This window comes from Acomys russatus, chromosome 4 (genome assembly GCF_903995435.1).
Source record: "Acomys russatus chromosome 4, mAcoRus1.1, whole genome shotgun sequence".
Classification (NCBI taxonomy): Eukaryota; Metazoa; Chordata; class Mammalia; order Rodentia; family Muridae; genus Acomys; species Acomys russatus.
The window spans coordinates 22,537,862-22,563,041 of record NC_067140.1 but is presented as its reverse complement, the minus strand read 5'-3'; the positions used below and the strand labels follow the sequence as shown (position 1 = coordinate 22,563,041).

The 25,180-nt window shown below is 49.7% G+C and overlaps 1 protein-coding gene across 1 annotated transcript; it reads left to right on the top strand.

Annotated features, from left to right (window-relative positions):
- Positions 1-440: 440 nt before the first annotated feature.
- Positions 441-24,148, top strand: Ctcfl (CCCTC-binding factor like). The gene is made up of 12 exons (XM_051144852.1): positions 441-477; positions 1,709-1,822; positions 2,326-2,858; positions 3,960-4,179; positions 7,106-7,276; positions 8,307-8,440; positions 12,317-12,437; positions 13,168-13,317; positions 14,989-15,149; positions 18,136-18,318; positions 23,331-23,466; positions 24,000-24,148. The coding sequence occupies exons 1-12, from the start codon at positions 441-443 to the stop codon at positions 24,146-24,148; spliced, it is 2,109 nt and encodes a 702-aa protein (XP_051000809.1).
- The last annotated feature ends 1,032 nt before the right edge of the window (positions 24,149-25,180 follow it).

The window sequence follows — 25,180 nt, the reverse complement described above, 5'->3', positions numbered from 1 at the left end:
CTCTGTGTAGCCTTGGCTGTCCTGGACTCACTTTGTAGACCAGGCTGGCCTGGAAATCACAGAGACCTGCCTGCTCCTGCCTCCTGAGTGCTGGAATTAAAGGCTCTTCCCTTCGCTAGGAGACCCTGACTCAAAATAAGTAAATAAAAATGTTAAAACTTTGACGATATAAAAAAAGAATGAATGAATGAAAAGTAGAAACAGTTCAGCCTGAGTTACATAGCGAGCTCCAGGCTTTCTAGCCTAGGCTACACGCTCAAGAAGCAAAAAAGAGAACCGGATGCAATGGAGTTTTTACCAGCCACCTGCCCACAAGGAAGGCTTCTGCTGGGAGAATTATCAAGCAGAAAGAGCTGAAAGGGAGCTACGGTGGTCCAGGCCTCCTGGCATCTGCCTCCTGCGTTCCATCTCAGCACCTCTGCCCTGACTCCACCTCTGCGATGGCGCCCGGAGCTGTTTCAGCAAAGGCTGCAGCGGGTAGGTCGACGATAAACACTAGGCCGAAGACAGCGCAGTTAAGGCTTCCTGATTTTATAAAAATATATTTTACAAGTTTCCAATATTCCAAATTTTCAACGGAATTTTCTTGTTTCCATCCTTCTCTCTCTGGCCTCCCTAATCCCTTCTGTCTTCCCCCCTCACATCGCTTTTGTCACGCCTGTGCCCACGAGGTTTGTGACCCTCCATTTTATAACGCAAGATTCCTTCTAAACTCCATTCTACCACCCAGCACACCCCCTACACACACAGTCCTCCTCCCCTCTTGCAAGACCCTCCTCTCCAGCACTTCCCTCCCACCCCACCACCCCCGCCATCACACACGCACACGCACACGCACACGCACGCACACACACACACACACACACACACACACGGTTTCTCCATGTAGCCTTGGCTGTCCTGAACTCTCTTTGTAGACCAGGCTGGCCTCGAATTCACTGAGATCCGCCTGCCTCTGCCTCCTCGAGTTCTCTAGCACTCTTATCTTGTCGGTTCTCCCATAGTCTCCAGGCTAGTTCCCCTCCACTTGGTCCTTTGTTACTTCAGCGCCCCCTCTAGACTTCTCCATCTTCCTATCCATCATCTACTACCACCACGCCTCCAGCGTCCTCTTCAGGACCCGCTCCTCCCTGCTCATCATCTCCACCCCTACCTCACCCCCCCATCCCCCACCCCCACCCCTCAACCCTCAACTCCCCTCCACCCTCTACCCACCCTACCCCCCCAAATCCCCCCTCCCCCACCCCACCCAACCCCCAGCACCACAATTCCAGCTCCCCCTTTAGGACTCCATCTTTTCCTCTCTGTCCATTATTCTCATTATGCCTCCAGCGCCCCCTTCAGGACCACTCCTTTCTGTCTATCACCTGCCCCCACATGTGACTCCAGCGCCCCCTTTAGGACTCCATCTTTTCCTCTCTGACCATCTTCCACTCCCACCCAGGACTCCAGCGCCCCCTTTAGGACTCCATCTTTTCCTCTTTGTCCATTATTCCCGCCATGTCTCCAGCGCCCCCTTCAGGACTTCTCCTTTCTGTCCATCACTCCCTATGCGTCTCCAGCGCCCCCTTTAGGACTCCATCTTTTCCTCTCTGTCCATCGTCCCCTCCAGGACTTCAGCGCCCCCTTTGGGTCCTGTGCCCGCTTACTCCACTCCCCCATCTCCAAGATCGTCCTCTCTTTGGCTCCACCCACTTCCCCCCCCCAGCGCCTGCGCAAGGCTCTCCAAGGGGAGGTGGTGGCAGCGGCGGCAGCACGAAAAAAGCCACTTTGCACGAGGTGGCAAGGTGGCGGCCACGCGGTCGACTACCCTGCCTCTGTGGTGAGACCCTGGGTGCCTCGGCCTCCTGGAGAGCACCAACGGGCATGGGCATGGGTGGGGTGAGGCTGGGTGGGGCAAGACGGGCTGGGCAAGACGGGTGAGGCGCTAGTGTGGGAGGCGAGCATGGAGCTGGGTGCGCCCTGTGCATATGGTTGCCAAAAGCCATGAGGCCCAAAGAGAAGTTGCTCTGTCCTGAAGGCCTCGAGTGTCCCACGGGATTGGTGAGGGTGGGCCTGTGGGAACCTGTGCGCTGACCCCGGTTTTGCTCAGCCCTGGACCATGCCAGCGCAGACCTTCACCATCCTGATCCCAGCCTGGGACTTAGAATGTTGGATTATAACCTAAGTCCCTCTTGAGACTTTTGCAGGGGTTTGGGGTATGGTTGAGACATGGTCTCAGTACGGAGCCCAAGTTGCCTTGCTATGTTGGCCCCAGCTGGTGCCTCTTGCTCAAAAGCCGTGTCTGCTGTACCCGGTAAAGGCTGCATGCTCTCTTTCCATTAGGGGGCGTCACTATGGCAGCCATCCCTGTCTCTTCTGAGCACTTCACCCAAATCAAAGAGCAGAAGTCTGGAGACCTAGAGGAGGAAAACGAGGAGGGTGAGGTCCAAAGAGTGGAAGCCCAGGAGGATGCTGTCGAGGCGGAGGCCGAAAACAGCTGTGAGCTTCTGGATGCCGGGTCCCAGAAAGATGAGCCTGAGCTGCCTTTGTGGGTCCCGGTAGAGAGCGATAGGCAGATCCCGACCCTGCAGACCGCGCACTTGGAGTCCCAAGATGTGCACCTACAGGGGCTGGGATGGATGAGCATGCCACACTCTGAGGAGCTTTCAGTGCTAATACCACAGGCAGAAAGCGTCCTACAGTTGCCATCCGTGCTGCGGCGGGACCAAGAGCCCGAGCTCAACCTTCAACATTGCATGACCGTCAGCATCCCGGAAGAGCTGATGCATTTTCACCTGCTGTGGGAAAATGTGCTGGTGGCTGAGGAGGACCAAGAGTTAATGCCAAACTTGGGGGAAAGCACAGCCCTGAGGGAGGTATGCTTCAGTTTTACACACTGGTGCCTTATGGGAGAGAAAAAAAGTAAAACTGGTTTTTCTAAGATTGAGGCATTGTATGATATTAGGTATAGACATGATATTTTGAAGTTGGAAAACAAAATATATTAAAATAACACCTTCACACACACACACACACACCTTACCATATATAAACACACACAAGTGTGTGTGTATGTGTGCATTTGTGTAAAGAATTATAAAAGTTACTGGAAATGATGCTAATAATGTAAAGTACATTGTGTTTTTATTTTTATTTTGCTTATTTGTTTGTTTGTTTTTCAAAACAGAGTCTCTCTGTGTAGCCCTGGCAGTCCTGAACTCGCTTTGTAGACCAGGCTGGCCTTGAACTCACAGTGATCCACCTGCCTCTGCCTCCCGAGTGCTGGGATTAAAAGTGTGCGCCACCACACCCAGCTCACATTGCGTTTTTAAAGAAGAAATATTATGCGCCAGGCATTGTGGCATACTCCTGTAATCCCAGCACTTGGGGAAGTAGAGGCAGGCGGATCTCTGTGAGTTAGAAGCACCAGCCTGGTCTATAATTCAAGTCCAAGACAGCCAAGGCTCTGGTAACAGAGAAACCTTGCCTGGAAAAACCAAGAAGGAAAGAAAGAAAGAGGAAGTGGGAAGAGAAATATTATGGCCTGGAGATGTAGCTCACTTGGTATGGTGCTTGCTAGATGCATGCAGTCTGGGTTTCATCAACCGTATGGTATGAGCTGGCTTGGTGTGAACTGGCTTGTTGGTACACTGTGGTGATTCTGGCATTCGGGAGATGGAGGCAGGAGGATTAGAAGTTCAGGCTTGCCTTTGGGTACATTGTGAGTTTGAAGCTGAGACCCTGTTGCCCCCACCCTCAAGAAAAGCAAAAACAAAACAAATAAAACAACAAAGCTTGAGTCACCACAGGACCCCTGATGCTAAGTTAACAATGGCTTAGCAGCAAGTGTTCGATTGGCCATGAGCCGTCCTGCATGTTTGCTTTTCTTTCTGTGTTCCTCAGTTTGCCAGCATGAAGAATTTTATCAGATTGTAACCACCAGGGTCGCCTCTAATTGCTCATTTGTTACTTACCAGTCTGAAGATGAAAAGGACCAGCTGCTGCCTGAGGGAGGGCCAGACAGGAATGGAGAAGACAGTTTCCTCTTTGTGGAAACGAAACCGGAAGATGAAGGAAGTGAAGAACTCCTTCTGACTATTTCCCATCTAAGCCTTGAAGAAGAGCAAAGCCAGCCAGAGCCAGAGCAGACCAGTATGCCAAAAGATGATGCCACCAAACCTCGAAGGAAGACCAAGGGTAGGCTGGCCAGCTTGCATGACACACTGAGAAGCCCCTGTTTCTCTTGTGGGAAGGTGGCAGTTACAGAAGTCTGAAGTGTTGATGGGTAAACGTTACTTTCAGAACCATCAGGAGATGGAAGAAATTTTAACAGTTACAGGATTGTTCTATATTGTAAATCAAATCCACATGTTTTGCTTTTTGTTGTTGTTGTTTTGTTTTTCATTTTTCACACAGACATTTTAAAGGCTGTTTTAAAATGTTTCAAGAAGCATTAAGCACGGAAATCACAGGCTGGCCCCGGGCTCTGCTTTCTGGCTTGAAGTTTCTTGGTGGGGGTGGGTGGGTGTAGGGGCAGGGGGCAGGTAGTTACGGAGCAGGGCAGTGAGCCCTATATAGAGCAAGCACATAAGGAATGGGACCAGGGAACTTTTCTTGGAGAAGGTTAGAGTCTGGGAGAGGGGGCCAAGCAAAGTTGGGGACCAGGAAGAAGGAGAGCCAGGCAGGGACTACTGTGTGAAGCCAGGCTAGGAGCTGGGAGGGAGGGTCAAGAGAGCAGACGGAGTGGCGTTTGTGTGTGTACATCCACGGCCTTCTCGCAGTTTCAGTGACAGGTACTCAGAGGCAGGGGCCTGTGAAGCTCTGTGGAGGCCTCATAATAATATTGCAGTAGGCAGCATCCTAGCAGCCCACAGGAAGAATTTGCCTCTCACAGTGACTTAATGGGCTGCTGTTTCAAAGTAATTTCTCACTTATTTAAATCAAGACATTTTACCCCATTATCTCAATTTCTAGCTGACTTTAAAAAGTTCTGTCTGACTGGCATGTAGCTGGGCACTCTCTCAGCATGCATGAGACCTTGGCTTCCTTCCCCAGTCGGGAAAGAATAAAGAACAAAACCAAACAACTAAAAAGCCATTCTCTGACAGTGTCTTTCTCTTCTGGTAGCCCATGGCTAGGGTAAGGAAGGAGTTGACTCAGTTTACAAAGGGACCAGCCACACTGCCAACACTTCAGTTCCCTTGTTTGTGGCCAGGGTCGTTCCTGGAGGTTTCTGCCTCTGAAGGTGGAGCCTCGGCTCTTCGCCTTATGGTAATTTCTCATTCGGTTATGAGGCTGAAGCCCCCAACTTCTCTCCTAGTTTATTTTCTGACTTTTAATACATTTGTAACCCCAAGTAGCTATCACCGCTCTAATTTCAAGACTTTTTTTTTTTTTTTTTTTTTTTGCCAGTACCATGCCATTTTTATTACTGTTACTGTATAGTACAACTTGAGATCAGGGATGGAGATTCCTCTGGAAGATCTTTTATTTATTTACTTTTAACACATTTTTATTGAAAAATAAAATAATTCATATTACATCTCATTTTCTATCCCATCCCATGCATCCTCCCATTCCTCCCTCCCTCCCACTTTCACCCCAATCCCCCTTCCCTATGACTGTGACCGAGGCGGACCTCCTCCCCCTGAATATGGTGCTAGGGTATCAAGTCTCTTCTTGGTAGTCTGCTATCCTTCCTCTGAGTGCGATTGGGCCTCCCCGTCAAGGGGACATGGCCAAATATGGGGCACCAGAGATTGTGTGAAAGTCAGTCCCCAGTCTCCACTTAACTGTAGAGAATGTTCTGTCCCTTGGCTAGATCTGGGTAGGGGTTTGATGATGACTGCGCATTTTGTCCTTGGTTGGTGCCTTTGGTCAATCAGAACCCCTGGGCTCAGATCCACCCATCATAATGTTCCTCTTGTAAGTTTCTAGGACCCTCTGGATCCACCTACTTCCCTATCCCCTATATTTTTCTCACCTAGAGTCTCAATAGGATATTCTCACCTCTATCCCACTTTCCTGGTAGGTGCAGACTTTCATGGGACCTGCCCCCTGGGCTAGTGTCCAGTTGTAAGTGAGTATATACCATTTGAGTCTCTCTTCAAGACTTTTTTTTTAATCACCCTCTCTATCTCTGTCATTGCATTACTTTCCATCCCTCGCCTCAGGCCCCGGGAGCCACCAGTATACCGTTTTTTTTGCTTTGCACATATGGAGAAATGTCCTTACATCTTTGGCTCCAATGGCTGTTGTCCCCAAGCACCAGTCACTCTCTTGGTGTCTTTTTTGTTTGCTTGGTTTTTTTTTTTCCAGACAGGGTTTCTCTATGTAGCCTTGGCTGTCCTAGACTCACTTTGTAGACCAGGCTGGCCTCAAACTCACAGGGATCTGTCTGCCTCTGCCTCCTGGGTGCTGGGATTACAGGTGTGCGCCACCACGCCCGGCTTTCTCTCAGTGTCTTAACAGCAGATACAGGTGTGCACCACCATGCCTGGCTTTCTCTCGGTGTCTTAACAGCAGATGTGATCCCCCACAGTGCTGGAAGCTAGAATCTGCCCTCCCTAATCCAAGCCACACTCTAGGTGATATTTCTATAAGATTGACTGGCTTGTTTCTTCTTTTTCAAGACTGGGTTTCTCTGTATAGCCCTGGCTGTCATAGAACTTGCTCTGTAGACCAGGCTGGCCTCGAACTCACAGAGCTCTACCTGATTCTGCCTCCCAAGTGCTGGGATTAAAGGCATGCATCACTACTGCCCAGATAATATCGGTTTATGTTTAATGTATGTGTACATATGCATGTATTTCTGTGTACCACCTGTGTGTAGTACCCATGGAGGCCAGAAGGGGGCCCCAGATCCTCTGGAACGGGAGTCACAAGTGTCTGTCCGTTCTACACAACAGGGAAGGTGGGTTAGGGACCTAGGCAGCCCTATGGCAGGAAACAGAAGCTGTGTATTTTCTGACAAGATGCTCTCTATTGAGAATGGGGTGTCCTGAGGTTCTGAGCAATCTCATAATCCCGAAGAGTATGAGGCTAAAGAAGTTACGTTGCCCTTTGCTGGGACTGCTCAAGATAGGTCTTTCCAGATCCATCAGTGTGTGTCTTCTTCCTATAGGAAAACCTCGAAGCTTCCAGTGTGATGCCTGCCCGTTCACTTCTTCCAAATTGTCGACTTTCACTCGTCATCTAAAAATTCACAGTGATGAGAGGCCACACCTGTGCCACCTGTGCCTGAAGGCTTTCCGCACCATCACTCTCCTTCGGAACCATGTCAACACCCACACAGGTGAGGCGCCCCCAGGTGGCCTTCTTTCACAGGTGCACCACAAATCTCAGTGAGGTGCAGGGGAAACCCAGTGAGTTCTCTCTTCACCCAGGCTCCCCCGTCTGCCATTTTTGTCGCTGATGGTCAGCCTTAGGGTGGAGCTCCGTAGCACAGCACTTGCCTAGCACACGCAGGGGTCCAGGGTCCATCCTCGGCACTACAGACATACAGGAAAATTGTCGAAGAAGCAACTCAGACGTTTAAATGGTTTTCCTTTCGGCCTGTGGTTTAAGCAGTTTTCGTCGGTATCCTCTTACGTCTGCTAAGCGTGATTTCATTGGTGCCGAGGACTACCGAAGGGATCTTAAGCTCACTAGGCAAGGGCTCCACCACTGGGCTACATTTCCAGCCCTGTGCTTTTTATTTTGAGAGGTCTAAGTTGCCCAGGCTAGCCCAGAACTTGTGCCCCCTAAGTGAATAGGATGCTGGGCCTGGACCACGTAGGCCCAGCTCATTGATCTGTCAATTTCTTATTGTTGTTGGTTCTGGTTTTTACTGTTAATTTATTTATTAACCCTTATCATAAGCATCCAGGGAGCATTTGGATCTTACCCTCAAATAAGAAAGGGGTTCCATTGTGTGTGAGTTTATGCTTAGCTTTGTTTCTTTCTTTTTTTTTTTTTTTTTTTTTTTTTTTTTTTTTTTTTTTTTTAGTTTTGTTTTGTTTTGGAAATAGGGTCTCACTTGTAGCTCAGGCTTATACTATCTGACCACCAATCCCCCTGCCTTAGCCTTCTGAGTGCTGGGGTTCCAAGCCTGCCACACCATTCTCAGCTTAATTTTGCTCTCCCCCACCCCAACGCCTTCTTGAATTTCAGTTAAAAGCACTAACTGTTACCCAGAACGCCGTCTCGTACATCTGTGATATTTATAGTTCAAAGAACTTCTTAATTGCCGAAGCTTTTCAGACTGCCATTTCAAAACTAGAAAGTCACTGGAAGTTTTGCAGTTAAGTCTTGTTTGAAAAGTGTAAAACCACATGATTTTCCAGGAACCAGGCCCTACAAGTGCGGGGACTGCGACATGGCATTTGTCACCAGCGGGGAACTGGTCCGGCACAGGCGTTACAAACACACTCACGAGAAACCCTTCAAGTGCTCCATATGCAAGTATGCCAGTGTTGAGGTGAGCTCCCTCACAGTCAGCCCTATACAACAGCGAGATACAACCACCCTGAGGGGACGCCAGTCTGTTACCCAACTATATACCAAAGATATGTTTTAAAACCTATGCTAGACTCACACTTGTAATCCCATCATGGAGGCAGGAGGATTGTTGAGAGTGAGCATCAGAGGACAACTTGATGACGTCAGTTCTGCCCTTCTGGAGGATTAAACTTAGACCGCCAGGCTTGGGTGGCAGAAGCTATCCTGCTGCTGCTCCCCCCCACCCCAGCCCCCGCCTGCAAACAATATTTACTTATATTTAATTTTATTAATTTTTAATTGAGGATGGAGGGTGGTATGTGCATGTGAGTTCAGGTCCCCGAGGAAACCAAAAGAGATATCAAATGCCCTGGGTCTGGAGTTACAGTAGTTGGAAGCCATTTGACAGGAGCGCTGGGAACAGAACCCGGGTCCTCTGCAAGGTTTACACATACTTAGTGCTCAGCCATCTTGTTTCCCACCCCCAGTAATATTTAAAGGTGTATAGATTCTAGATATTATCTATGGTCAAGAAATAACCCTGGGGCTGAGTGTTAGTCAGCAGTTATGAACACTGGCTGCTCTTGCAGAGAACCTGGGTTCAATTCCCAGCACCCACATACTGGCTCACAGCCAGGTGTCTGTAGCTCCAATTCCAAGGGATCTGATGCCCTCTCCGGCCTCTGACATGTGTGTAGTACCCAGAAATGCTTACAAGCAAAACACTCAGCGAGAGAGACAGAGAGAGAGAAAGAGAGAGAGACAGAAAGAGAGAGAGAACTCCCCTAGCAGAGAACTTGGAGATTTGGCCTGAGGCTTTTGAGCTTTGCTTCAACCCCACCTGGACAGACAGAGCTACCGGCTTGAAGATGTAACCCTGTCCACACACACTGCACACCAGCAATTCTGATGGGATTTAGCTGCATGCTCTGCCCATGGCAACTAGGTGGTGTGTGTGTGCGCGTGCACGCGTGCGTGCATGCATGCATGTGTGCGTGTGTGTATGTGTATGCATGTCTTGAATGTGGTACTTTGGTTTGGACCCAGGCCCTAACTCCGAGCTATGCCCTCAGCTATGTCTTTTATTTTGAGACATGGCATCACTAGGTTGCTCAGGCTGGCTTTGAACTCACTCTGCAGCACAAACAGGCCTTGAACTTGGGATGCTCCTACCTCAGCAAAAACAAAGGCCATGTTTGGCGTCTTCTTTTCAGGCCCACTTTCCCAGCAGGCCGTGTACAAGGTTCCGTTTCATGTGAGGAAGCTGGCTGCATCCTGGTGGTGAACCTGGCATGAGGAGGGTTAAGCAGGGAGTTCTAACAGGAACTAAGCTAAAGGGGACAGCGAACATTTAAGCTTGGCAATGACGCAAGTGTGTTTCATAAATTGGGGGATTTCACAGACGGGTCAGAATTCGATTCCAAGAACCTCTTTTCACTGTGGCTATTTTTAAAAAGAGCTTTTCTATCTGAGGCAAGGGTTGTGGCAGCAATGTGAGGGAGCAGAAGGTGTCTGACAAGGAGACACCAAAGCTCAGAAATCCTGCCCAGTGGCAGAGTGTCCATGTGCCCAGGGATGATGACCCCATGGGGCGCTGACCACTAGGCTGCCGCCACTATTTGCTGCTGCTTGCTGGCTAGCACTGAGAGGAGGTGATGCCCCTTCCTGCTCCATCCTTTTATTCATGAGCAAGAAAGAGAATTAGACATACCTGTTTCTTATGCTTTCGCATTTTTTTTTGAGCCCCTGGGAGGCAAGTTCAAGGCCTAGCTGGATTGCATCGCGAGTTCAAAGCCAGCCAGCACAACTTAGACATGGGCTCAAAGTAAAAAGTTAAAAGAGGGCTGGAGATGGAGCTCAGTGGTAGAGCATTTGCCTACTGAGAAAAGCCAGGCAGGGATGTCCTATGTTGCCGCCTTTGACCTCCTCCACTTCCTCACTGAACCCTGAGCCCTCCCACACTGCAGTGTTAGGAATTCTTTCTCTAGAGCCAGGTGTGATGGCACACACCTTTAATCCCAGCACTCGGGAGGCAGAGGCCGGGGGATCACTGTGAGTTCAAGGCCAGCCTGGTCTACAAAGCGAGTCCAGGACAGCCAAGGCTACACAGAGAAACCCTGTCTCTAAAAAAAAAAGAAAAAAAATCTTTTTCTTTCCACTATTCCCAAATTATTACTTCCTCCTCCTCCCCCTCCTCTTCCTCCTCTGCTTCTTCCTCCTCTTCTTTGTTTTTTTCTAGACAGCAGTTCTCTTTGTAGCCCTAGCTTTCCTGAAATTCACTCTATAGACCAGACTGGCCTCAAACTCACAGATACTCACCTGCCTCTGCCTCTCAAGTGCTGGGATTAGAGACGTACGCCACAGCAGCCTGGCTTCCATATTTCTCCCTCAGAACAATACATCCAGGCTGAGCTGCCCATCGTGGGTTCTGTTTTTCACTTGAAGGCTTCCTCTGGTCTTGGGTATTCTTCTGGCCCAGGCATGCCTTCTGCATTCCAGGCAAGCAGGTCCATGCTGCCTTTCTGAGTTTGTAAGCAGACTTGGTGTTGGTCCCCAAGCCTCCAGCCCAGTGTGGCTGATGACTCTGCTCCCTAGGAAGCAAATACGAAGAAGGGTTCGCGGTGAAAGTCTGGTCTCAGAATTCCTAGAGGACACTGCCAGGGCGAAGGAGAGGTTTCATGCTATTTCCTGTTTAATGGCCTCCAAAACCTAACAGAGTCCATTCCCTTCCACTTAAAACTTCCCTCTTTGTTACTTTTGTTTGTGTTTGAGACGGGTGTTTCATAATGTGGCCCTGGTTGGTCCAGTACTCACTGTAGCCATGGCTGGCCTGCAACTCACTATGTAGACCAGACTGGCCTCAAGCTCACAGACCTCCTTGCCTGTGCCTCCCGCATAAGTGAAATGAGACCAGCACGGAGGAGGGTAAGGCAGCAAGCTTGCTGCATGTCCGAGGCCATCCTGAACTACAAAGTGAGTCCCTGTCTCGAAAACAACAAAACATGTTTTAAAAGAAGCCAAGAGCACACAAAACCAGACTTCGTGGCAAGGGGCCGTCTCTGTCTGGAACACAGTTAGCAGAGGACCCATGAGGACTCTGAACTCCAGGCATCTTGCAGGTGGCTCTCCATCTCGCTAATGGCGCAGGTTCCCCCACTTTGGAAAGCTTTTCCGGCTTGTGTGTTTACAAGTGACTTAAACTTTACTGCTGTGAGCAGGAAAGGTCTTTAAAATGAAGATAGAAACACACAGTGCTGAGTAAAGTGCTCTGCTCTATTTGTAAAGTGAAATTTAGTGTAGAAGTCTTCCACTCAGGGCTCATTAACCCCAAAGGACCTTGTGCATACAGCCAGTGAAAAAAATTAAGAGTCACCAGCAGATAGGGTAGTTCTGTTTTATGGGATGCCGTAATACTGAGGTCTGGTTAACTTAAAGTTTTACTTTTGCATTTTGAGACAGGGTCTCTGTAGACAGGCTAGCTTTGGGTTCACTATATGACCCAGGATGTTCTCAAACTTGCAACAATCCTCCTGCTTTAGCTTCTTCAAAGTTGGAATTGTGTGTACTGCCATGCCTGGGTTTGCTTTTTTTTTTTTTTTTTTTTTTTTTTTTTCTTTCTCTCCTTTCTGGGTTTTTTGTTTGTTTGTTTGTTTGCATGGAGGGAGTCAGTATAAGACAAAGTCCCCTGATGTAGTTTTAATGGGCCTCTTGAACTACAGCAATCCTCCTGCCTCAGCTTCCTGAGTGCTAGAGTTGCAGGCATGAGCTCCCCTGCCAGCTGTCATAAGAAGCTGGTTAACTGACGCCCTGGCCACTTTGAGGTTCCCATCACAATGACCCTCCCCACATGTCCTAGGCAAGCAAGCTGAAGCGCCACATGCGCTCACACACAGGCGAGCGTCCCTTCCAGTGCCTCCAGTGTGCTTATGCCAGCAAGGACACCTACAAGCTGAAGCGCCATATGCGGACCCATTCAGGTGAGAGCCATGTGCGCACACTCAGTTGAGAACCATGTGCACACACCCAGATGAGAGCCATGTGCACCCAGCCAGGTGAGAGCCATGAGCACCCAGCCAGGTGAGAGCCATGTGCACACACGCAGGTGAGAGCCATGAGCACCCAGCCAGGTGAGAGCCATGTGCACACACGCAGGTGAGAGCCATGAGCACCCAGCCAGGTGAGAGCCATGAGCACCCAGCCAGGTGAGAGCCATGTGCACACACGCAGGTGAGAGCCATGTGCACCCAGCCAGGTGAGAGCCATGTGCACCCAGCCAGGTGAGAGCCATGAGCACCCAGCCAGGTGAGAGCCATGTGCACACACGCAGGTGAGAGCCATGTGCACACATGCAGGTGAGAGCCATGAGCACCCAGCCAGGTGAGAGCCATGAGCACCCAGCCAGGTGAGAGCCATGTGCACACACGCAGGTGAGAGCCATGCAGCTGTTCAGTTGGTTTCTTAGGTAAAGACTATGCACGCACAGTCTCATGTAGCTGCCGTGAGCTGGTGAGGGGCCACCAGTATCAGAGAATTTCACATCTGGGCCCTGTGACCGTGCTGTGTGGCTTGCCTTCCCAGTCCCAAGCCACTGAGGCTAAAACCTACAGAAAGGAGTTGCCTGGAGAGGACACGCCAGCACACACGTCCCTTGGGAAGGGCCGGGACTCACAGGGGACCCATACTCCAGAGCGTCACTTGTTCTTACAGGCGAGAAGCCTTATGAGTGCCCCACCTGCCATGCCCGGTTCACCCAGAGTGGGACCATGAAAATCCACATGGTACAGAAGCATAGCGACAATGTGCCCAAATACGAGTGTCCCCACTGCGCCACTACCATTGGGAGGAAGAGCGACCTGCGTGAGTGTCTGGCTTAACTGTGTCCCTTTGGCCTGCCTGGGCCTGCAACGCTGCAAAGTCCACCCAGCTCCAGAAGCCTAAATAATTTTTAAACAGGTCCTGCACCACCCTCTGGTGGCTGATCTGAGTAAGTGCAGCTCAGAAGCTGGCCAGCCTGGTCCTGGTGTGGCCCAGTGCACATACATGTATGATCATTTCCACAGGTGTTGTTTTATCTCATGTTAGACTTACTTTTACATATAGGACACTGAGTATGAAGGAAACAGAGAAACTTTTTTTTAAAGATTTATTTATTTATCACATATTACAGTGTTCAGTCTGCATGTGTACCTAGAAGAGGGCGCCAGATGTCACTATAGATGGTTGTGAGCCACCATGTGGTTGCTGGGAATTGAACTCAGGACCTCTGGAAGAGCAGCCAGTGCTCACAACCTCTGAGCCATCTCTCCAGCCCCAGAGAAACTTTTTGCTAGGAGCAGTCACCCTGATGACCTGGGTTATCAAAAGGCAGCTGCGTTAGAAGTTCGGCTCAGCCCCTGTTCCCTCCTCAGCTTGCCCTTTGCACGCCCTGCTGGGAGCTGAGGATATAGAAGAGATGCTGAAACAGGGTCTCTCCAAGGAACTTGCTTCAGTAAGAGGCAGCCTGTGACACAAGTCTCCCTTCTCCTGTGGTGAGCCCTTGTGACAGGAAGTACCCTGGAAAAGGACGAGATTTGCATGGGTGACTCTGCATGCTTGAACTTAGGGGTGAGGGGGGCCTTTGGCATAGGAGGAGGGAGCCGTGGAGGACAGAATTTATTTAGCGCAAGGAACTTTGAAGGCCAAAAGCTGGCAAGAGAGCCTTAGTCTCCCAACCGGTCCTCCCGCCCTCTTTCCCAAAATTATGATGTTACAAGAGACAGTAAAAGTGTCAGGGAAAAAAAAAAAAAAAAATCAAAAGTCCTCCCAATTGCCCTGGGAAACCCCAGAGATTTTGGAAATATTCCTGTAGGGGTAAAGCATTTGACCAACCTTACCTTTCATCTGGAACATTCTGCCAATGCTGCTACGGTTCCTGAGGTACTGCAAAGCACTGCCCACTAAGACCTGTTAGGACAAAAGAATTGTTAGCCAGTTACCAAAACAGCCTGTTTGCCACAGGCCAGAGGTGACAGCTCTGCCGCCCCTGTAGGGGTGCTGTGTGGACACTGGCTCTTCATCTCCCTGTAAGAATGAGGTGACCTGCCCTCTCTGAGTCAGGAGGTACAGGGCCCTTCACCGCTATGCCTGTGTCTTTTGGATAGCCTCCCATAGTGCCACATGGACTCCCAGCAGGACAGCAGTCACAGTTCGGTTACAGAAAACTGCACAGCCCTGCTCTGACCCCCTGCACTGTGCCTCAGTGTCCATGCATGGCCAATCTTTTCTAGCTTCGATCTCCCCGTTGAGCAGGTTTTAGATGGAAACTTCTGGTTAGCTCCTTCACATCGTGCTGGGGGGTGGGGTGGGGGAGGGGACATCCATGCCCTACCTGGATATGGAGGCAGTCTGCCATCTCTGAGGGAGGCAAACTGGTGGGGGAGCCCTTGGGTGCCAAAGAAGAGTCTATAATACCCAGAACTCCCCACGTGAGAAATCCCTGGTCATTCGCGCTGCCACCGGTGAGCACCGTGCCTCCTGCGGCTCTTACAGGCGTCCATCTACGCAACATGCACAGCCACAGCCCCGAGGAGATCAAGTGTCGTTACTGCCCCGCTGGCTTCCATGAGCGCTACGCCCTCATCCAGCACCAGAGGACCCATAAGAATGAGAAGAAGTTCAAGTGTGAGCGGTGTGATTATGCGTGCAAGCAGGTACTGTGTGTGACTCCTCACGCATGCAGGTAAGGTGTGTGTGAGTCAGGTGTGTGAGTGCACGGGGAAACTGGGAAGCAGTCCTTCCTAAGAAAGAGGCTAGGGGCTGGAGAGATGGCTAGGCTCTTGAGAGCAGTTGCTGCTAATCTGACAAAGGAGTTTGAGTCCCAGAACCCACATGGTGGTACACAAGTATCCATAACTCAAAGTAACTCCAGTTCTAAGGGATCTGACACGCCTTCTTCTGATTTCCCTGGGCATGTACCAGGGTACATGTACATGAAAGCAAGCAAAAACACTCATACATATTAAAATAAAACAATAAACATAAATTTAAATAAAAATGGGAAGGATTAAGAGCGATTGCTGTCCCACATGAGTTTAAACCCCAGCACCCATGCTGAGAGGCAGACAGCCACCTATAACTCCAGCTCCAGGGGATCAGAGCTCTGTGCACGTATGCGCACACATACACACACATAAAGAAAAGAGACCACCCCCCGCTGATAACCTCGGAAGAGTTCGGCTTGACCCAGCAACCAGCTCAGAGGAGCTGAAGTGGCCACTGGCCATCACCTGAAGCTGCAGAGAGGACCGAGATCCTCACCACACTCGGGGGCCCACACAAGCCAGGCCACCATCAAAGTGATGCCAGGGTGGTCCGCTTCGCCCCTGTGTGGACGTCTGATGGCAGAGCAGTGGTGTGTCTTCGGCAGTGACACCCTGCAAGGCTGGACTGGCTATGGATGTGAACTTCCTGCCAGGAAGCCCAAACAAAGGGCATATCACTCAGAATGTCTGAAGGGCCCTGTGAGATGGCTTGGCAGTTAAGTGCTACCTCTGCCAGTCAGTGAGGCATTCCAGCAAGCCTGACAACCTGAGCTCCATCCCCAGACCATTGTAAAAGTAGAAGGAGAGAACCAGTTCCACAAAGACACCCTCCAATTTCTCACATCACACACACACACACACACCACACCACACACACAGGCACCCCCCACATTAACCCCACACCACACACTGCCCCCACACTACACACAGCCGCCCCCACATTACCCCCGTACCACACACTACTCTCACACCACACACACAGAGCCCACAAACACCACAGCCCCCATACCACACACACCACACACACATAGCCCCCACATAGTATATAGACACAGCCCCCACACCACACACACACACATACACAGCCCCCACATACACACATACACACACAGCCCACACACACCACACACACATACAGACACATCCTCCACACTACACACACACACCACACCACACACATAGCCCCCCACTACCCTCACACCACACACACATCCCCCATACCACACACACACAGCCCCCACATAGTATATACACACAGCCCCCACACCACACACACACACACACACATACACAGCCCCACACACACACAGCCCCCACACCACACACACACACACACACACACACACACACACACAAATGATTTTAAGTGTCCTCAGTGATACACTCAAGGTTTTCGTCATAGTAAACCTTAACCCAACAGTTTCTAATGTCCGGTTGGGGGAGATGGATGCTGTAACTGGCACCTCCCCTGTCTTCTGTAGCCCAGGGAGTGGGGGTAGTTTGAGTTGCCAGGCCTACTAGCCATTTTCCAGTGGTCATCACTTCCATTTGAACAATACTGGGTGACAGATTCTGCATGTAGTGATGAGCACCCCAGGGGACATTCTCTTGACAAATGGATAGCACAGTGGGCAATCTAGGGGAGTCATGTTGCCACTGATAAAACTTCCCCTTCCAGAAGAACATTAGAGTTCGGATTTTGGAAACACTGTCGTCACCGCATCAAATTTTGCTGCTTCCTGATCGGATAGGATCAGGCGATCTCTGGGAAGCAGGCTTCCATTCGGCTGTGGGATGAGCCCACGTCCCGCGCTCAGCACCCAGTGTTTTCCTCATTACTCTTCCGCAGATCAGGGAGCCCCATGATTAGGTTAGGGGGGCAGAAAGCCCCAGGAACCTGACTGTCTCCTCCCAGAGCTGAGATGTCAGGGACATGCCACCACACATAGCTTATATGGGAGTGTTGGAGACCCAACATTGAGCCGTTTATGCTTGCCCGGAAGCATTTTACCCACTGAGCTTTCTCCCCGGGAACCTATGGTTTTTTTGTTTTTTTTTTTAAACAATGTGTCTGCACTCCTGGGTTCTTGTATATTTAACAAACACCCCATAGATCAGGGAGAAACAGAGGGAGGCTTCTCCTGAGCTCCCTGAAGCAGGTTTTCAGTCTCAGCAGAAGAATTACAGGGCAATTAACTCATAGTTCCAGCCCAAACACTCAGCCTATACATCTTGTAAATTAGGATGTAGTGTTGGTTTATAGGGTATTGATTTTCTTTTTAACTTTTCAAAAAGGTTTTGTTCAATCACTCACTTTGGGTTTCTCGAAATAAATACTGCTATGTCTCATCCACATATACAAAAAGCCCTGTGGAGTGTGCAGCGACCTCACTGTGCCTCAGTGCTCAGTGACTGCCTCATCAGTGGACACAAGAGGCAGGGTCTCACACACACTGCCTTTCAGAGTGTAGGCTAGCTCAGGGCTGAGAGATGACAAGTGGTTAAGTGTGCTGGCTGCTCTTACAGAGGACCAGAGTTTGGTTCCCAGAACCCACATAAGGTGACTCACAATTGACCATACATAACTCTAGCTCCAGGGGGATCCAACACCTTCTTCTAGCTTCCTCTGGTAGACACACACACACACACACACACACAGAGAGAGAGAGAGAGAGAGAGAGACTCACACACACATAAACAAAATTAAAATCTTCAAAGTGTGGAGTGTAGAGAGTTTTTGTTTTGGTTTCTTGAGTAGGTCTCTTGTAACTCAGGCCGGCTCAGAGCTCCACGTGCAGCCAAGGATGCCCCTGGTCCCTTAGCACACAGTTCTGAGGAACCTTCCTGTGTCAGCTGTGTCCCTGCTTTCCCTCAGGAGCGGTGCCTGACAGCACACATGCGCATACACACAGGAGAGAAGCCCTTCTCCTGCCTCGCCTGCGACCAGCACTTCCAGCAGAAGCAGCTGCTTACCTTGCACCTGAGGAAGTACCATGATGCAAGCGTCACCCCGGATGTGCACCTGTGCCTCAAGTGTGGCAAATGCTTTTCCCGCTGGGTAAGCACCCTCTGCCTCAAAGGCTACCAGGACTTCAAACAGCCACCACGTCCTCTGAGGAAGGTTTTGCTAGTCTTTGGATCCAGAAAACTCAAGCATTTTTATAAACACTCTCCCTTGGCAGGCTAAAGGGAAGTCCATACACACAGCCTTTGGGGGATCGAATCCGGGCCAGGTGCATGCCAGGCAAGCACTCCACCAGGCCCCCTATTTATTTGTTTATTTTGAGACCAACTCTAGCTAAATTGTCCACTCTGGCCTTGAACTTGTGCTCCTCCTGCGTTAGTGTCCTGAGTAGCTGGGAAGGCAGGTCTGGACCACCAGGCCAGGCTCTATGGTCTGTTAGTTGTATTCTTTGGTGGGTAAGAATTTGCTGTGTGGCACTTACTTAAGAGCATTGTCTGTTTCTAACCTTATTTTTTTACATCTAGGTAAAACTACTGCCCCACCAGGCCCAGCTCTGGAGGACCCTGAGGCAGATTGTCCACACAGTGTATTGAAAACAGTTTGGGAGTTCTCTGACTCCTGAGAGAACCTAGTTTTCTGGTTTCATTTTTGAGACAGGATCTCAGTATGTAGCTCTGGCTAGTCTTGGAACTTGCTATGTAGACCAGTCTGGCCTCAACCCCATAGAGATCCATCTGCCTCTGCCTCCTGAGTGCAGGGATTAAAGGTTTGTAGGCCTCATGTTGGGCAGGACCTGGTTTTCAAAGCGTGGTAGTTGACAACTGTCCAGTGAGCTAAACGCAGGCGTCTTCACAGAGCAATTTCCATTCTCAGGCACTTCCAGGGTGTAAAACCGGGCATCGAGTCACACTCACTTTATATGCTGTCAGTTGGTGTATTCATCTTCTATTTCTGCATAATGAATGACTTCAAAAATGTCAGGCTTTAACAAACAAGTATCACACCACAGCATATGTGAGTCTGGAACTGGGGAGCGGCGTGGCTGGGTGGTTCTGGTTGTTAAAAATGAAAGCGCAGCTGGAGACATGAATCCTATATACCTTCAGGCTAAGAGAGCAGTCTCAGGATTTTGGATAAGAAGTTTATTTGAAGAGTTGTTAATGCCATGGGCAGACAGACAGACAGACAGACAGCACAGTGGGGGGTGGTCTGATAATAAAAGAGTGGAGCCCCTTCTTACAGGTGTCGGAGAAAGGGGAAGTGGCACAGCCTGTGGCCAGTTTTCTCTAATGTGGGGAGGAGGGGCATGTCTAATTGTGCCCACCCACTGGTGGCCTTTTGGTGTCAGGTTCTCTGTAGGGTGTCTGTCTGTCTCTGGGGCAGTAGGGAGTCCAGGATGAGGATGAAGAACTGTAGATGGGCGACCTAAGTAGCTGCCTCATCTGGGAGTTAACATTTCTTCCCTGGAGCCCTGGCACCAGGAGCCCATTATAGGGTCACAGGTTGCTCTCCAGCAGGATGCTGATCCAAGGCAGAAGGCCACAGACAAGTGCGCCCTGATTCGTCCCAAGCTTAATCTAAAAGCATTCACAAATTTCTGCTTGCTAGCACACACACATCACTCGGTCTTCTGCATCAGAATGTCACCAGCCAGCAACATGGCTCCCTTTCCAGTGAAGGCCCTAATCCTGACCCAGGTGATATCTCTGATGCTTGGGGATTTGTCACATGCCACTGTCTCTGTTTATAAACGCATCTAAGCGTGCTATGCTTACTATCCTTGGGCTGCTGCCTTTTGAAGGTTCGCACATCTGTGTTCATGTGTTTTAACTCAGCTTATATACTAGACTTTATCAGCCCGAATCTTTATACTGGGCAGGCAAGGCAGTTGCTGTTTCCTACACTGCAGGTGGAGGGTAGGGTAGGTGGGAGCAGCCCATGGCTTGTCTTGGATGCTTGGAGGGTTCCTGACCCTACCACCTCCATGACTAAAATCAAGTTTTACTTTATACAAAGCATTGCAGATCCGGGCGCCGTACATAGAATAAATACTCCCAGCTTCAGGCAGCCTCATGGCAGACATGGATAGACCACTTATGAGCAACTATGCTGGGAAAAGAATAAATCTCAGTGTATCCCATTCCCAGAGGAACACATGAGCCAAATTAAAAGTCTCTTGACAGGGGAATTTCTTTATGTAAAAAGGGTGTGCCGGAACCCAAACTGGGGTAGTGAGCGTGCTCATTCAAGATGGCCTCATCTTTTATCCCAGACATACGTGCTGATTGCACCTTGCCCCATGGATGGAAGGTGCACTCTAGGTGCCATATTCAGTGAGCCTCTCCAGCTGGAAGGAGCTGGATTGGTTGTCTGCCCGACCCTATAATGGCATGTAGGGTCACTTCTTCAGCGGCCCTATCTGAAAGACCGCAAAGGTGCGTCAGTAGTTTCGTTTGTGTAACGTCCAGTGTATGGAGGGAAGGAAGTCCTGACTGGTCCCTGGAAAAAGATGAGGGAGAAGGGAGGGCAGACTGGATTAACATTGTAAGTAGCAGGCCCCAGGGGAAGAGGGTAATCATTAAATGTCTGAACTTGCTTCGCATCTGTCAGGTTCTTCCTTGTTTCTCCTTTGGCCTAAAGGCTGGTCACAGGGTCTGCTTTCAGGCTATTTGGTGACATTGGAGTGTCTAGAATCGCTGTGAGGTCCCACCAGTGGCTCCTAGATAAAGAGAGAAACGAAATATAGCCAGTAGTAAATTTAGGTTAAAACGGTAGTGGGCCTGTATCTCTTGGATATAGGTAGCCACGAATCAAGGTCTACAGTACGATCCCAGGGTGGCAGTTTTACTTATCAAGGAGAAAGGCACTAGTGAGAAATCATTGTCTATGAGGTACCAAGTCTGCATCTGGGCCTGATGTCTAGGGAGTGGGATAACAGGGCTGTGGAGGAAGCACATGTCTTATCTCAGTGTCGGTTACAACTCTCTTACAACTGTTTAAGGCCCTGAGAGTGGCCAGAAGTAAGCACTTCCTTTTTACTGTTAAGGCCAAGAGAGGCTTTGTTCTCAGGTGTTATCAGCTGTTTCCCCTGTGGGGCAGGCCCTCTGTTAGGTGTGTCCTCGCCATCAGAAGCCACCGAGGAGGGCTGGAGAGATGGCTCAGTGGTTAAGAGCACTGCCTGCTCTTCCAAAGGACCCAGGTTCAATTCCCAGCACCCACATGGCAGCTCACAACTGGCTGTAACTCCAAGATCTGACACCCTCACACCAACGCACATAAACTACAATTAAATAAAATACTTAAAAGAAGAAGAAGAAGAAGCCACTGAGGAACCACGTGGAACTGTAGGTCAGCAAGGCATCTTGTCCACCCTTACTCAACCTCCAGGGTTACCCAACCACCAAGGAGTACTTTGCCACTCCCTGCATTCCCCTCCTGGTTCCCTGTGGAATTTTCTTGGCCCTCCCTTTGTTGCCAAGAAACTTACTTTCCTGAGATCATGAGGCAAAAGGATGTTGTTCACCAGAGACCCAGGGGCCATCACAGCAGGAGTAGGGTGTACCCCCACAAGTCAGGGGATCTAGACACTTCCACAGGTAGGCCCTGGATGAGCCCCCAGATTGTTTTCCATGTCATACAAAGGAACACACAAACTGAGGCACCCTGGCAAGGCAGGTTCTGTTGGTAAAAGACCACCAAATCCCAAGCTGGGCCTCAAGTACACTCAGCCAGGGTGGGTCCTGTATATATATAATTTATTTATTTTTATTTTATGTGCTTTGGTGTTTTGCCTGCATGTATGTCTGCGTGAGGGCGTCAGATATTGGAGTCACAGACAGTTGTGTGCTGTCATATGGGTGCTGGGAATTGAACCCAGGTCCTCTAGAAGAGCAGCCAGTGCTCTTAACCACTGAGCCATCTCTCCAGCCCCCGGGTCCTGTCTTTTATACCTGATATCTTAGTTCTGTCTTCCCTCCTCAGCTAGCATTGCAGACATGAGCCACCACACCCAGCCTTCCTTTCTGAGCTCCAGTATGGTGCAAACACTAACTGCCTGGGTCCTGAACCCAGCTTTCAGCAGAGCAGCCAGATGACAGGCCTCTGCAGCCAGGTGGCTGATAGGCCTTTGCATGACGCTGGGCATAGAAATAGACAGTGCCTTGAGATTCTGGCTTAGTGGCAGGCCTCTCTTTTCTGAGTAGAAGCTTTGTTGAAAGATAAATTCAATCTTCTCTTTGACAGCTTTTTTTTTTCTTTTCTTTTTTTTTTTTTTTTTTTTTTTTTTTTTTTTTTGAGACAGGCTTTCTCTGTGTAGCCTTGGCTGTCCTGGACTCACTTTGTAGACCAGGCTGGCCTTGAACTCACAGTGATCCGCTTGCCTTTGCCTGCCAAGTGCTGGGATTGAAGGCGTGCGTCACCACACCCAGCCTGAAAGCTCTTATTTTAAAATGAAAACAAGCCAGCTATTTGCTAATTGTAAGAGGGAGGGCACCCTTTAAAAGGTCATTTGGGGTCTGGAGAGACAGCGGTGAAGAGGATGTTTTCCTCTTGCAAAAGGACCTCACTTAGGTGCCCAGCACCCACATCCGATGGCTTATAGCCATCCACTACTCCAGTCCAGGGTACCTGACGCCCCCTTCTGGTCCCCAGAGACACCTTCACCCAGGTGCAGACACACACACACACACACACACACACACACACACACACACTTCAAAAGTCATTTTGGTTTGGGTTTGTTTCTTGGGTTTGGTCCAAAATCTAAAAGATGTACATTTCTGACTTCCTGAAGCGTGTGTGTGTGTGTGTGTGTGTGTGTGTGTGTGTGTGTGTGTGTGTGTGCGCGCGCAATTATTGACATATTTTGTGGTGTATCGGGGGCATAGCGTTCCATAGCACACATGCAGAGCTCAGAGCACAAGTTACAGGAGTCAGCTCTCTCCTTCCATCTGTGGGTCCCCAGGATCCCACTTAGGCCAGCAGGCTTAGTGACACGTGCCTCTACCTGCTGAACTGCCTCAATGGGCCCATCAAAGCCCATCTCTTAACCATGAGACGTAAACTGCACACGGGGACACTGATGTAGCCCGTGCCATTGTCCACAGAGTAACCTGCAGAGACACAGGAAGAAGTGTGACCCAGAAACTGAGCGGTTGGAGACTGAGAAGTTGGCCACCTCCAAAAAACGAAGACAGGAACAGAAGATGCAGGCAGTGGAGGGAGGAGCAGCACCAGACAACGGTACGTCCTTTTTAACCACTTAGTTTTAATCTTGGTACTGTTTGTCCCATTAGTAACCCCAGGCAGAGAGTCAGTGAGGGAGGGGACAGGTCACTTGGAGGATTGTCAACATTATCCACATGGCTATGTGCAGCTACACCTCTGCAAGGTCACCCACACTCGCCCCTCTCAGAACATCAGGCTCAGGCTTACAGTAAGTATTTACCTGCTGAGCCATTTCCTGGGTGACGTCTGGTGACAGTTTTGCTTGCCACATCTGAAGAGAAGTGTGCCACAGGCATCTCATGGATGAGAAGCTGCTGGTCTCCTATAGTACCTGCTGGGTCCCCACAAAGGAGCCTCTGACTCCGCTGCCATGGGCTGAGCAGTCCTGCCTAGAGACAGGAGAGTGACAACTGTTGTGTCTCTGGCGTGGGTGGCTGCTGCTGGGTTCAAACCACATTGGTTGACGGCGATGTATACTTTCTGGTTTTCCCCGATCTGGATGTCTTGGCTTTCTCTCACATCTTCTCACCCCCTATCTTCTTCCCAAGACTCTGCTGCCCAGGAGGGCGCCACCTTCCAGGAGTCACAGTGCCCTGGGGAGCCAGCTCAGGACCACCAAGGTGAAAGTGCAGCCAGGAGCAAGAGCCAGGATGAGGAGCTGACCTGCGAGATGATCTTTAACATGATGGATAAGTGACCGGCCGCTCCATGCTGCAGCCTCTGGGGTGGGGGGAAGAAAGACAAGTTAAAAATGAGTTCCCAGCTATGATGATTCTGTGTTCCCACAATTCTGAGGTAGTCTGTAGAAATGTTTGAGGGGAAAAAAAAAACACTGCAGCCTTTCCCTAAGGGCTAGAGTCAGAGCTTGGGGTGAAGGGCACACCACAGCCCCATGGGCTCATTCTCTGGGCACTGGCAGGGTGGCCCACCATGAGCCAGGGACAGTTTTTAGGTAATACTTACTTCCACGTGAGCTCAGACTGGTTAGCGCCTCGGGCGGTTAGAACAGGAAATCTTTTGAGTTGTTATGTCTGCCCTTGATATTTTGGCTACTATGATTTTAAACACTGAAATGAATTGTATACCTTTTTCACACCTATGTTTAAACCTACCCTGATGCTTTTAATGAATTTTAAACCCAACCCAAGGATCTTAATGCTATGAAAAGATGGAACTGTAGAAAACAGCAAATAGTTCGTTTAACTAGAAAAAATATAATAGATTTACTTTGGCATAGAGCAAGGCTCACCTTTAAGTTTTGGCCCCTGTAGATTGAACTGAGGACCTGGCACAGGATGGGGGAGTGTTCCACCATGAGACTACACCCCCAGCTCCGACACAATTTTTTTTAAAAAAAACATTAATTTGTCCAGACTGGACTTGAACTCATTTTGTAGCCCAGCCACACTTTGAACTGTCCATCCTCCCGCCTCAGTCTTCCAAGTAGCTGGAAATGACTAGCCTTTGCCACCAGGCCTCGCTGTATTCTCTTTTAATTATATCCCTTGCCAGCTATGAAATTGCCCTGGCATTGCTCCTAGCTTTATTTTTGATCCTTAGCCAGGGGTGATGGCTGACACTTGTCTTCCCAGAATTCAGGAGGTAGAGACAGGAGGATGGCGAGTTCAAGGTCATCCTCAACTACATGTCAAACACCAGACCAGCCTGGGCTACATGAGACTGTCTCTCAAAAAAAAAATATATATATATATATATATGTATGTGTGTG

Bases quoted from the DNA above. Each gene is read 5' to 3' on its own strand.
- Ctcfl (XM_051144852.1), top strand. From the start codon at position 441: ATGGCGCCCGGAGCTGTTTCAGCAAAGGCTGCAGCGG. The intron at 2,859-3,959 runs GTATGCTTCAGT...GTTACTTACCAG, and splicing joins AAAGCACAGCCCTGAGGGAG to TCTGAAGATGAAAAGGACCA. The intron at 8,441-12,316 runs GTGAGCTCCCTC...CACATGTCCTAG, and splicing joins GCAAGTATGCCAGTGTTGAG to GCAAGCAAGCTGAAGCGCCA.